Source organism: Patagioenas fasciata, chromosome 1, assembly GCF_037038585.1.
Source record: "Patagioenas fasciata isolate bPatFas1 chromosome 1, bPatFas1.hap1, whole genome shotgun sequence".
Lineage (NCBI taxonomy): Eukaryota > Metazoa > Chordata > Aves > Columbiformes > Columbidae > Patagioenas > Patagioenas fasciata.
Genome location: NC_092520.1, coordinates 202,413,749 through 202,428,435, shown reverse-complemented (window position 1 = coordinate 202,428,435; position 14,687 = coordinate 202,413,749). Strand labels below are relative to the sequence as shown.

Sequence of the window (14,687 nt, the reverse complement as noted above, 5' to 3'; positions counted from 1 at the left end):
CTGAAATGGCATTGAGCAATCAGTATGATCACACTACCATTTATCAGGCTTCAATGCAGTGCACGCTATAAAACAGTTGCTAGCAATAGCCAGAGCTCTACTACAATTTGTAAATACTCACAGAAATAATAACAGATCATAACCCAGTAATTTTACAAAACATCTCAAATCAAGTGCCTGTCATATTTCAGAAGGCAAATACTATTTTTATGTTCTTCCAAGTACTATGTTTAGTTTCCAGTTCTGTCCTCTATCCCCAAGAGCTGTTGCCTTTCAACCGTTCTGTTCCTGTCTTTGCTGAAAGACACCAGTTGTCTTAACATTAACATTCATGCCTATCAACTACTAAATACATCTCACTAAGTCTACAGCAACTTCTTGATTACAAAGCTTTTTTTTTTTTTTGCAAATTCAATTTATTTTTATACTGAACACAGACTAACAGCTCAGTTCAGCAAGTCTAGGAATTGCCTTATTTTCTCCTCACAGAAAACATGAATTTTCTGTATGGTATCTCATCATGAAAACATGTGCATTATTGCTGCCACAGTGCCCTACTCACCCCTGGAACATCTCCAACTTTCAGCTCTGTTCAACTACTCAAACAGATTTAAAAAAAAAAAAAAAAAGACAAACAACACAAACACCCAGATTTTTCAACACTTCCATGCCTATTGTTTCCTTTAAAATAAATCCACCCACAGCTCACAAATTATAGAAAGGCTAATACCTGAAATTATTTTAATGTGTTACATTATGATAATGAAGCATCATTAACTAAGCCCTGATTAGTTCTTTTCATGTAAGTACAGTGAAGTGGCTTGTCAAAATTATACAAAAATGTGGAAAGCAGAAGATGCAATTATCATTGAAATCAAGTTTGAAATACATCACTTTTGTTGTGTTGATTATGTCATACATTTTCCTCCTCTACCTGTCAGTCTCAAATTTTTTTATTCTGCATTAAAAACTACATTTTTAGTCCTTACACTGAAGCGAAATACTGTTACTATTTTTTTTCCCAAAACTGAAGTACTTTCAAGTTTCTTGGGCAGTTTTCCCTAGTGCCTATTTTCAGATCACTTTTTAATCTACACAGTTTCTATTTTGACTAATTCCATTCACGTTTCAAGTTTAATAGGTGTTTTAATGGAAACTGAATAGACACGCTTTTCCACAAGTTCCAACATATGAGAGAAGATGATGGTTTAGATCTGAAAAGCAAGAAAACTTATTTTTAAAATGTAAATGAATATGTAATGATTTTCAAGGGAGGAAAATATTTTTATGAAGGTATAGAATGAGAATGGGATGTTCCCACCGACATTTAAATTACTACCAATTATTCCATTCTCTATCTCAAACTCATGCACTGTAACACAAATTCACATCATTTCATTCAAAGGGAGTTCACTCTTCTAATTTCTAGACAAAGAGTAAAAAGTGGGTTTAGTGCTTACATATGCAAAGGTAACCTCCAAAACTAAGGTCATTCTCCCAAACCAAGGTCAAAAGATCCTGAAAAATGCTCCCTAGATCTGGGCCAGGAAGCCTGTATGATCATGGGCTGTTTCGCTAAAATGTGAGCCGCTTCAAATGAGACACATTCATTTCTTGAATCTTATATGGGAATTCCAAAGACAAACACGACAGAATATCACACAACCTCCAACAGGATTCTTCCCAGGTGATCCACCACAAATAAATCGGGGTTGTAACTGCTGTGACTTCGAAGCAGAAGCACAAAAATTCTGCTTATCTCCAGGTAAGACGAAGAATTACTGAAAGGCCTTCATGTGCACCTCTGAGGCAGAAAGTCACATCAGTCCATACACGCCATTTAAAGCAAAATTAAGTATATGAAGTGTTTTTACATCTAATTTTAACTCAGTTACAGCAACTAGAGTATAGCTATTGAACTGCTATTGTAAGGCACCTTTCTACTTTCAACCACACAGCAAGTGGATGCAGTATGTAGCAGAGGACAAACACATCTAGTGCACAGAGACAGAAGGGAAAAAAAAAAATCCACTAAGTCATCATTAAATCCCTAACACTAGATTAACCTATTCCGCACTCCTTCTACCAATTACAGTCAGAAATTTAGGCAAATATTTTTCAAACACCTAGGTGAATAAGTCCCTCAACACATACCACTCTCCACAGTGCACAGCCTTCAATACTCCCACAGCAGCTGTGGTCTGTCGTTCAAAACCTTGTCCAATGTGATCCGCATGGGCTCGTGTCCGGTCTTCAAATAGCATTTCACGTGGTTCACTGGTTCGAGGTAGGTACTGCAAGTTTTTTATTTCATTGGTAGTTCTGTATAAGAAAAACAATATTAACGATATAGAAATTTCTGTAATTACCTGATATGCACCATAGAGAACAGCATTGTTTTTCTCCCTCTGGGGAGAATATATAGTTAAATGAGAAAGTAACGCTTAAGACAAATTAAAAACGCAGTGAGCTATACAAAAAAATCAGAACACCTATGCAATAATTTAAAGAATAAAAAGAAAAAAAAACCACACAAAACAAAACACCAGCAAAACATATCACATCACCATGTCAGGGCCCTGAGTTCACCAAGAGGCCCTAATGACTGAGCAGCCTCACCTGCACTCTCCACCCTCAAACCCAAAGAGTCCAGGAACTCTATTTAAGCTCAGGCTGAGCCTTCAGTCCTGGCCTGAGCCATGCTGCAGGAGCACTGGTCTTCACCTCAGCCAGAGATGCGCTGGGCCACAGACTTGCCTCCCAGCTTGAACTTCAGGACTGCTTTGCCATGATGGACCTGTCTGGCAATCCCTGGACCTGCTCCTCACTGGCACACTGATCTCCTGGTTGGACCTTGGACCTGTCCCATCACCACACGCATGCCTGACACGCTGCAGTTCAGGCTGAATCTGGTCCCCAAAGCCCAGGCATTGCGAGACTGGGCCCTACCCTGATCAGCCCCTGGCAGGGAACTGCCGGTCTGTGCTGTTCCCAACTGTTAGATATCGGTTTCAGTTGTCCCTGAAGTTGTTCTTCACCATTCCTGTTTCTACCAAAGTGCTGGGAAGTGTGTTTGTATATGTAGTCCCATGTTGTAGAACTGGGAAAGTGAAGCCTCAAAAGTTTATTTCTTCAGGGTTTAATGAGGGTGAGGGAAACACTGCAGAGCAGAAGCAGAGCCACAAGACCATTTTCTTGGCCACCTGGAGCCAACATACTGCATCACATTTTTCCAAGAGCTGCTTATAATCATAGGGTAGCCAAGGTTGGAAGGGACATCTGGAGACTGTGTGGTCCAACTTCCTCCAGTCAACTGGAACAGGTTGCTCAGGACTGTGTCCAGACAAGTTTGAGCAACTCCAAACACAGAGACTTCATGGGCTCTCAGGTAACCTGTCCATCCATACAGGAAGCATTTTTTTCCCCCTTCTTGTAAAGGGGGGGATCACTGATCACTTGAGAAAAGTCCTTCTTGTAGCCTCCTATCAGCTGCTTGTAGACATTGATATGATCCCACTGAACCTTTTTTTCTCAAGAGTAAATCCCAGTTGTCCCATGCTCACCTTTTGTATCATCAGACCTGCTCCAGTATGCCTGTGTCTGTCTTGTACTGGTGAACCCAGAACTGGACATGATACTCAGATGTGTCTCACCTGCTGGCAGTGCTCCTCCTCAACCAGTCCAGGAGGCTGCTGCCTTACTTTGCCACAAAGCCACACTGATGGCTTATGGTCAACCTGTCATCTACCAGGACCTCATCCTTCTCTGTCACGCTGCTCTCCAGCCTGTTGGTCCCCAGCCCGTGCTGGTGCACATGGTTATTCCTCTCAGGTGCAGGACGTAGCACATCCCAGTGTTTAACCTTGTGACACCACTGAGTTGGCCCATTCCTACAACCACTCGATGCCCCTCTCACAGTCAGCAAAACCCTGTGGTGCGTCAGCCACTCCTCCCAGTTTTGTATCACAGACAAACGCGCTGCAGGTGTGTCCTGTTCCACAATGCCAGCCATTAATCAAGATGTTGAACAGTATTGGCCACAGGTATCTATGTCTGAGCTACTCCAGTAGCCACTGTCCTCCAGCTCGGCTTTGTGCTGATCACAACCCTTTGAGCACAGCAGTTAAGCCAGTTCTTGAATCACTTCACTGTTCATCAGTCTGGTTTGTCCTTCATTAATTTGTTTATCAAGATCTTATGGGAGATAGGTGTCCAGTGTGGAAAGGCTTGTTAAAGTCAAGATAAACATCACCCCTTGCACTCCCCTCATCCTGTGAAACAGCCATTTGTTTGCAGAATGGTATCTGGTGGATAAGGCGTGATTTCATTCTTGTAAATCAATACCAGCTACTCCCAACGATGTACTGGAGAGAGTTCAGAGAAGGACAATGAAGCTGGTGAAGGGTCTGGAGGACAAGTCTGATGAGGAGCTGCTGAGGAAATTGGGGCTGTTCAGCCTTAAGAAAAGGAGGCTGAGGGGAGATCTTATCTCTTGTCTGCAACTACCTGAAAGGAGGGTGTAGCATGGAGGGGGTTGGTCTCTTCTCCCAGGTAGCAAGTAACAGGATGGCCTCGAGTCGTGCCGGGGAGGTTTAGATTGGATATTAGGAAAAAATTCTTCACAGAAAGGGTTGTGAAGCACTGAAACAGGCTGCCCAGGGAAGTGGTGGAGTCACCACTCCTGGAGGTGTTTAAAAAACACATAGATGAGGTTCTTGGGGGCATGGTTTAGTGCCAAAGTTACATTAATGGTTGGAATCCGATTTTGAGGGCTTCTTCCAACTAAAATGATTCTATGATCTTGTTCCTCATGTTTGAAATGGCTTCCTTCCCAGGATGAAGGTACAGCTGACTGGTCTGCAGTTCACTGGATCCTGCTTCCCCTCCTTCTAAATGACTGGAGTGACATTTGCTTTCATCCAGTCCTCAGGAACCTTTGCCAATTGCCACAAGCTTTCAAAGACAATCAAGAGTGGCCTTGCAATGACACTGACCACTCCCACAGCACTTGTGGGTACACCCCATCAAGTCCCATGGGCTTTTGTCTGTCCAATCTATATGTCTAATCTATTCCTTACCTTCAGTGGAGAAGGATCAGATTACACAGCCCTTGCTCCAGACATTCCTACTGCCTCCAGGACCTTGCATTCCTGAAGGTAAACCTCATCAACAAATACAAGAGCAAAGAAAGCACTGAGTATCTTGGCCTTCTCCTTGTCCTTTGTCTCCAGGCCCTTTGCCCATTGAACAGGTGCCTTACCTTTTCCCTAGTCTTTCTTTTGTTGTCCATATGCCTGTAGAAGTCCTTCTTGCTGCCCTTCACAGGCCAAATTCAGCTCCAGATGGTCTTTGGCTTTAACTGCATCCCCTTCATGGCTGAATAGCATCTCTACTCTCCTTCTGAGGAACCTGACCCTGCTTCCACTTCTTGTAAGCTCCCTTTTTATGTTTGAATTTTGAACAAGAACTCCAAATAGACCTGATTTCCCATGATACATAATATTCAAGTTCTGCAGAGGACATCTCTAATCTTAAGCTGGTACCTACACCCAGTACCACAGCAAAGCTTAAAGTAGTCATTCATTGTTGGAGGTGTTAGCTTTCAGATGAGAGACAAAGCCTTGTCCCTTGATGTCTTTAAACATCCATGCACATTTAAGAACAGAGGTATTAATTCCAGTCTCCTGACATACACCAGTAATTGTATGCCTGTTCACATTTCCCTTCAGTTTTCACCTTAAATTCCTACTAAAGCTCCAAAAAGAACCAGCACCTGACTTGGCCAGATGAAAAAAAAAAAAAAATCCACATCTTCACAAAATAAAGCAACTTAGAATTATATTATGAGATGAAGATATACAAAAATTTATACTAAGGTACAGTATCAACCAGTAAAAGGTTTGGGATAAAGTGAACTTGTAGAGAAAGAATATTAACCAGACATTCATCAAGCAACATAATTTAACATACCTCTTCCTTTTGAAAGGTGACTTTGGCATGTCAGCCACAGGGATCATCTGTTCTCCTGGACGTACCCACATAATGGGACCATCATCACTGTCTTTACGACTCTCTAATTTTAAACTAGAAAGCGTCCCCCATGGCAGTGTACACTAATGGGAAATACAAGCCACAATTTTAAAGTGAGTTATTTAAATCAGCCTTTATCTGTCACAAGGAAAGTATTTATTAGACCACTCAGTTATCTAAGCAAGTATCACATACTCTCACTTTATTATAACAGTACTAGACAGTAAATTGCCCCCCTTCTCCCAACCCATTCCCTTCTGTCCTTACTTTTAAGAAGGGTGATTCTTCCAACATATCAAGGAATTCAGGGAAGTAATCCCCCACTTCCTCATCAACTGCTCCAACCAGGCTGATCTGTCTCATTGGGCCAGCTCTATACGTACCGTGAGAGTATGTTCTTTTTACCTACAAGTAGAATATGACAGCAAAAGTCATCCCAAGTCCACTACGGTTCGAAATCTACATTCAGTAAGCACCTTTAACTTCTATGCTTATGTTTTCCGAATGATATTTGTCCTACAGTCTTCAGTATCCCTAAGATTATTACGAAGTAAATTATTATTAACTCAAAGACAGAAGTTCTAACTGAATATACAAAACCCTGTAATTTTAGTTTTGAAGTCTGAAGGTAAGATTAACTCTTTTTTGCCTTTCAAGAAAACAATATTCTGAAGTGTGAAAAGCTATTAGCACACATTCTGCTCAACAACTAGTAAATAAGGATTCTTACCTGGATTACTCAAGTATAGCTGAATTTTTACCTTTTTCCTGTAACAGGCAGAGCTCTGAGTTACAACTGATTAAACTCTACGCATTTCCTCTGCTAATCATTCCCTCCACTATGGCCTCTATGTGAGCACATTAACTGGAGCTAATTATGACAGTGAAGATGAGGCTCAAAAAGTACAGAGAGAGAGAATGACAGTTTCCATTTTTGCTGTGTTGTGCTAACACTTTTTGTGCTGCCTTAACGTTTTAAGGACTGTGACACTCAACTCTCATAGGTTTTTTTTAACTGAACAGAAATACATATAGTTACAAGGTGTTTTTCCATAACTGGATCTATCCTGTTACATCAACAAAATACTTAGGCATGAGAATTCTGATGATCACTTTGGATGTCCTATTTAACAAGCTGAAAGACGTGGTGATATTAGCAGATGAGACGTGACCAGATCAGAACAGAGGGGAGAGCGGATGGATTACTGCACAAGCCACAGAAGGCTCTTGCATCCTTTTTTTCTTTTCTTTTCTTGCCTTGGATGCAGAATGTCTAGAGGAAAACAGTAAATGAAGTACTGCTGAGCTATGGTCCTCACCCAAACAGACCATTACAATTCCTAGTAGTGACAGCAGCGCAGACAAGAATTCGCAGCAGTTCCTCAAAACAGAACTAAATCATTCAACATGGAACAATGCTGTGCCCTTCTGAGAAGAGACACTGATGTAACCAGATGCATTCCAGAAATGCAGAACCAAATACTCCTCTTCAGATCACCTCGGTCATCATACACACCCGAGAAATGCAGGATCGACTACAAGTAGGATTTTACAAAGTGTCTGAGCTAATGTGGTGGCAAGCCATCACAGCCATACTGAAAAGAGCAGTACTGCTAGACAGTAGTATTGCCTTATTCCCCAAATTCTTAATCATACATTTTTGTACCTTTTTTGCACTGACAACCAGTAATTTTGTAAAAATCATCAGAAAAACATTAATTTCTGCTGAATCTGTGCCAGCTTGGTCCTCAGCTGTATCTGCATTGACACAAAGCATCAGGAGCTCAGACAACTAAAGCACCGGGACAAGGGAGGAACACTCATTTGTCATTATTAGCTCACTGGACAGACCAACACCAAAATACCCTAAAACCACTTTCTGAAGCCACAGATAGTCATAAATCTGTTACTCACAGTTTACTGACAAACCTACCATGCAAAAGGATGTTCTTCCACTGGCATATGTAGCTTAGTATTCCACCATTTCAGACCAGTATGTTAAGTCGCTGTTTTTATCCACACCCCTGATTAAAAGGGAACCATTTTTCTGCGTTTTCCCTTGCTTCCTTCTGCTACAACTATCGTTCACATAGCATGTGACAAACTAGTTGGGGGACTGCTCCAACTGAAAACTCTACAACTTCCCCTAAAAATACTGGCTGAAGCGAAGATAGGAGAGGCTGTGAAGCTTTCAGCTGATCTACTTGCCCATCTGGCTAATCATGTGTCACTTGGCATTGGTAGCGAAGCATACAGCAAACTGTTTCAGTGCAATATAATCCTCGATTAAGATGGCTCAACTAAGAAATTTCTTATATATTCCCAAAAACACCATGTCACTGAAAGTTAAAACTGAAAGATCAATGCAACTTTTTTCAACACTATTTGTCCATCCCAATTCAGTCCTACCTCTCCTGATCAATTCTGTTCCCCTCATTCACCAGGTAGAACAAATTCATTTTCAGGATCCTGCTTGGGGAGAGGGGAAATATCAAAAATAATGCTAAGATAATGTCAAAGTCAAACATGATGAGTGGTTTCTTCTAGGACTGCATTCAGAGTCACATCATCGGAAACACACAGGACGAGATGACTGAGCGTTTAAGAACTCTGTGGGGGGTTAACTCCAGGCAGCAGCTAAATATCCCACAGCTCCTTTCTCACCCACCCCCTCAACGGTGAGAGACAAGGGAAAGAACTGGAGAAGCAAGGAAACACATGGGCCGAGATAAAGACAGTCTAATAAGTGAAGGAAAGAGGAAAAAAACATCAAGTGGATGCCCAGCCATTCTCTGAGCAATAGCTACTTTCCAGACCTAAACCATCCCCTCTAGACCCCTCAATTTTTTATTGCCAAGCATGATGTTATATGACACGGAATATCCCTGCAGTCAACCTGGCTCACCTGTCCCAGCCATGTCCCCTCCCACCCCAGCCTCCTCCCCAGGGCTCCAGAACAGGAAAAAGAGAAACCATGACACTGGGCAAGGGCTGCTCAGCAAGAGCCAAAACACCAGTGTGGTATCAACACTTTTATAGTTATAAATCCAAAACACAGCCCCATAATCAGCTACCATGAAGAAAATTAACTCTTACCCATCCAGCCCCAGTATAAAAAGAAAATAAATCCATGCTGGTGATTTGAATCCATACTCTTCTTTCCTGCTAGTATAAGGTCTTCTGAAGGTGGACAGGGAGCCAGTTTAGGGAACTGGTCTGATTTTAATCCACAAATTAAGTGAAGAATTTTTTTTTTTTTTTAATTTATATAAATAAGAATTGAATTGACATAGGTCATAAAGACTAATGCTTTGCCAGAAAGAACAAGAGGGAGCCTGGAAGGGGAGGCAGTTGGCAGTGAAGAGGGGCTCCTGTCTCATCTCGCCCATAGACTGAGTTACAGCAGCCTAAATCCTCGATTCAGATCAAGGGTTGCTATTTAAATATCTTAGAAAAACACATATAAAAAGGTGAGGTCATTCCTAGAGGGAAGAACTAGCTAGGAAGCAAAGTTCATTTTCACTCCAAAATTAGACTGCTACTGAGTAACAGTGTGAAAATACAAAAACCTGCCAGTAATGTTTGACCAGTGACAACTAAAATTAATCCTCTTAAAGACAACAACAAAATAAATACACACTATGGCATGTTAGATAGCAGCAACATTTTCCTTTTGTTTCACTGTCAGTATCTTTTGGCTGGTTTTTTTAATAGGAAAAAATTCCCCTTAATATTTCTAAACTCTCAAAACCAACGCTGGCTTACTACACGCAGCACTACTTCATCAAATCCTATACGTTAAATTATGCGCTGACCACAAACCAAATATTATACACCATTTGTAAGGCAATTTTCCTGAACATAATTTTACAGGTTACAGTCTGATTATGTTTTTAGAATGTTACATTTGCTCAAACAAGTAGCTGGAACAACCTAAATCCAGAATAAAAGGAGGAATCAATGGCATGCAGTTCTTCTACCATGGGGACAACATGATCAGAGTCAATACACACACACCAAAAAAATCACCAATTAAATGCAGTATAATACAATGGAGAGGTAAAATAGATATAAACATAACTGAATAAATACAACATAGCCTAATTTCATTGTTGTCATGTAGATTAAATATGAAGTATGTCACCTAAAAAAATACACGAAAGGAGCCTATGTCATTCTCTTACATAAAGGCAATGGAAAATTATGAAAGTAAAACCACCACTGAATTCAGAATTAGTAAAATTTGAAAATTATCTGCTTCTGTGGTTCGCATAACATCAATTGATTTTTTTTTTTTTTAGTGTAACTTGCTCAGTTTTAATTAAGGATTTCTAAAAAGCAAATATTTCAGCATAAATGTCTTAGTGTCTATAAGAGGACTAAACCTGGATACATATGTAATACTAGTACTAAGACACATGAGCAACAACATCCTACAAATAGGAAAGATTTTAGAAGCTATTTTAAATGTTTCCATTTTCTGTTTGAAAAAGACACAAACCAGAAGGAACAGCACAGAGAAAGCAAGTACTTCAAGAGATTAATTTTAAAAATGTAAACTGGGGCAAGTCACAACTGAATTTCTATTTTTAATAGCAGGAGGGTTTTTTTTCAGTGAAGTTCTAACATTTTTCTACAATAATTTTAAAGGTTTAGATTTCTTTGGGTTTTTGAGCTTTGAACCAAGAAGTCTGGAAAAGCAGCCCTCACAGAATAAAAGAAAAAAAATCCAAACCCACTGAACCAATTTCAAGAAACTCACAAAAGAAAGCCCCAAAGACCAACAAAAACATTAATCACCATCAAAATATGCTGGGAGATCAGAGGGAATGGTGGGCTTCCATGTCATCACACAAGTGCACAAGCAATGCATGAACACATTTGTATCTCAGCTCCACATTCGCTGCTATTGCTCTAATCTGTTATCTCAAACGCTACAGTCACGAACAGGAAATGTGGCATTCATTCTTATTCAGCACATTTCGACAAAGTGCCCAAAAGGCTTTCTGCTCCTTGCCAGCTCTTTTGAAACCCTTAAAAGCTTAGGTGTATTTTCAGTTCCAAACGGGAACTAATACTGAAGCATCAAAATTTTACTGAACAAATATTCAAACTTACTCTGAGCTTAAAAATACTTAATACTTGGCTCCTTTGCGATTTTAAACCACAAGTACATACTACTTATTTTTCTTAAGTCATGGTTTTGAAATCAGAATAAGATGCCTTGACAGTTCTAGCATTATTCAAATGTAATCCGTTACCATTAAAGTTTTAGTCCTAATAAATATACTGTTCCCCAACTGGAAGTTTCTGAAAATGCAACCCCTATGTTTTTACTGCATTAGAGTTCCACCAGTGTCTTCTTACCCCTGCGGTTTGTGCATCACTTCACAGCTGAATTCCTCAACACGATGGATGGACAGACATTTTTGAAAGCAAGATGACCTGCTACTCTGAATTCCGGTGACACAAAACCAGTGATAAAGAATTTTAAAAAAATAATTTAAGAATAGCATCAATGAGATATCTTCATGGACAATGATACTGTAAAAGCAAAGCAGCTACTAAGCTCTCATAACTTAGCAAGATTTGTGACAAGGTTCAGACTCAGATCCTGTCCACGCTGCCAGTACAAACCTCTAGGGTTGTAATGAGGTTTGCTTTTTCTTAATACAGAATAAGTGACCAACAAGAGCAACACAGAACACCATTTTATATTTATTGGCTGAAACTGTCAAGAAGCAATCTGGAAAGGTAACAGTTTTCTAAGCGGAAAATAAATAAGCATAGGTTGCAGATTAGTAATGTCATTCCATGGAAACCAATTCTTTCAATACTGTTCAGTAAGTGATTTTTTTGCCATCATCCATCAAAGAAGTCTCTTACACATAGCCTTATGGATTATTTTATTTTTTTTTTTTTAAAAAAAAAAAAAAAAGGGGGAGGCCAACATACATGCTTTAACAAAGCTAAAATTCAATTTTTTTCATCATCTGAAAGGGGAAAAAAGAAGAGGCTATACTTTGGGGAACTTGTGTAACAGCAAGCAGTTGCTAAGAATCATTAAAACATTTTAATAACTAACCAAGATTCAAAGAGCTTAAAGGGAGCAGACTCTACTGAAAAGAAAATTCTACTGAAAGCAACTGGAACACAAATGATGAGAGACACAGTTCCAGTATAGAGAATTCTTTCCAGAACGCAGAAAAATTAAACAATATATGGAAATGAGACACTGTACAAATCTTTGATAAGAAAACTAAACACTAACAAATTATTTCAGATTTCCTTTAAATAAAATATTTTCAGTAATTCCCCTCAAATACTAAAAAAATGAATATTTTTCAAGCAAGCAGGATTTCACAAATTAGGAAAGGGGTAAATGGCAAAAAAACTCTTTGCAAAACATAAACATTTAAGAGCTACGCAAGTAGGACAAAGACAAGATGATATTAAAAGGGGCTAAAAAAGAACTGGAACACAGAACTCTGTGTCCAGAACTTTAAGAAGTGAGAACAATCACCCATCTGAACAGTCACAACACAAACATGAACTATCATTACTACTGTATTGCTTCATCTAAAATACTTCTGTCATTCTTTACACTTATCTGAACATCCAGTGTCCATCACTGCTAACACAAGCGCATAAGTCACTTCAGACTAGGAGGAAAAAAGGGAACGGGGAAAGGGAAACAGAAAAAAGGACACTCTCTTTTAGCAGCAACAGGTGCTGGATGGGCTCCTGCAATTTGTCTAACTGCACACTGAGCAGCGTAAAATACAAGTGACTGTTCCTAAATTGAATGGGCCTAATGACGAGTATCCTCACACACCCTGAAGTATGAAGGCAGTAAGCTAAAAAAGAAACAAAGCTTTAATACATCAATGAGAATTCAAAACACAAAACAGATCCTTGAACGCTGGAAGAGAATAATCATCCCATCTTAAAATGTCAAGAGAAGCAAGGCAGAGAAGAGCTAGAGACCATTTAGCCTAGCTTCAATTTCCAGGGAAAAAAAGTTAGCTAGATACTCCTGTATTAACTGCCTGGTATATAAGATGGTAAAAGCTAATAAATATGGACATGTTAAAAAAAAACCACACACCAAAAAAAAACCCAACATACAATCAAGCCAAACTAGCCTTTCTTTCTACGAAAGGATTGGCTTTTTCAGAGGACCAGTACACACTTGACATTTGCATTATGTTCTCAAAGCTACTACAGAAACATGGTCTAATAAGAGCAAATGGTGGGCAGTTTTCATTTGTCGGTGTTCACATAACTATCAATATGAAAGGACCAATTTTGTGGCACAAAGCAAGGATCTTTCCTTTGAACACAATGTATACTGCTTAAACCTGCAGGTAACACAGAGCTGCAAGCCTACTGCAGGGAAGGATCAAAACTAACAAGGTCTTAGGTAACAGATTTGAATACACAGGATATAATTCAATTTTAATAAGTGCACAGAACTACACATTTATATATAATTAACTGCATAAATACAAAGAGGGGAGTGACTCAGCTGGAGCTGCAGCTACAGCAGATCACAAACTGCTCTGTAAAGGGCAGGAGTGGATGTCACGGAGGCACCCCGAGCCTAGTTTAAGGGACAACAGGGTCCAAAACAACTTTTATTAAACCGGTGAGAAACAGGGGTTTAGCACTCCAAAAGTGACTTAAATATAGGTTCGGATATCAGTTGAGGAAAATTATTAAGGGGTGGCAACTAATACAACAGGAGGTCCACAGTGTGCATGCACGTGGCTTATCCAAAGAAATGCCGGAGCTGGGCCTGAGTCCCGGACAAATACACCCTTGCCTGAACATGGTGTGAGATTATTCTTATATATATGTACTCGCAATCCTGCGAGGGTTAATTTACTTAAACATGCAAACGTGCACAGAATACTACACGTGCTTATGTGCACGGAATATATATGTACTCGCAATCCTGCGAGGGTTAATTTACTTACACACGTAGTGGCAAGGCAAGCGGAGTCTCAGTCCCGGGAAGCGGGGTGGGGGGAGCCGTGGCTCCTGGCGGCAGTGGCTAAGCTCGTGCTCCAAGAGACCCGCGACAATCGGCAAAGTCTCAACGAGAGTCCCGTTTTACACTGGCTGATCAGACCTGACTGTAGGCATTCTAGAAGCTTCTCTGCACCCCCACACCGTGTGTGGGGTGCCCCTGAAGCCTCCAAACATCCCCCACACTGGTCACAGGTGCCCAGCGGCTCCCTGGCGCCTCGGCACTCCCTTCTCCTAATGGCCCTGGCCAGGGTGCTCTGGGGCCAAACAAAAGAACCTGTTAGCCTCAAGTAATAGAGAGGGAGATGTGCCTACTCCTTCCATGATGAAGGGGGTGGGGGGGGGGGGGCGGAGAGAAGGGGGGTTTGCATCCTGCCACAGTGGATAACAAAAAGCAATAATTTGCAGGACACTTGAAGCAATCTTCTTATACTACTTGACACAATACACCAGGCAGACACTGTCTATTTTCAGTACGGTGTTTAAAAAAAAATAATGATGACTGTAGAGAGCATAAGGGGGGAGCAGTAAGACCGATAAGGGTAGAATGTATAATGGTAGACCGAAATTACTCAAATTACGTCATCTAGGGAGGGGAATAAAAGGATCTGTTAAGCAATCTCCAA

At 40.4% G+C, this 14,687-nt stretch overlaps 1 protein-coding gene across 2 annotated transcripts in view; it reads right to left on the bottom strand.

The window, feature by feature from the left end:
• Positions 1-14,687, bottom strand: part of RSBN1L (round spermatid basic protein 1 like) — a 50,348-nt gene that overhangs the window by 7,295 nt on the left and 28,366 nt on the right. For both annotated transcript variants that reach the window (XM_065838863.2, XM_065838872.2), the window contains 3 exons: positions 6,298-6,435; positions 5,971-6,113; positions 2,155-2,322 (listed from right to left, as the gene is read on the bottom strand). In XM_065838863.2, the coding sequence (XP_065694935.2) occupies positions 2,155-2,322; positions 5,971-6,113; positions 6,298-6,435 (449 nt within the window). The remainder of the gene's footprint in view (positions 1-2,154; positions 2,323-5,970; positions 6,114-6,297; positions 6,436-14,687) is intronic.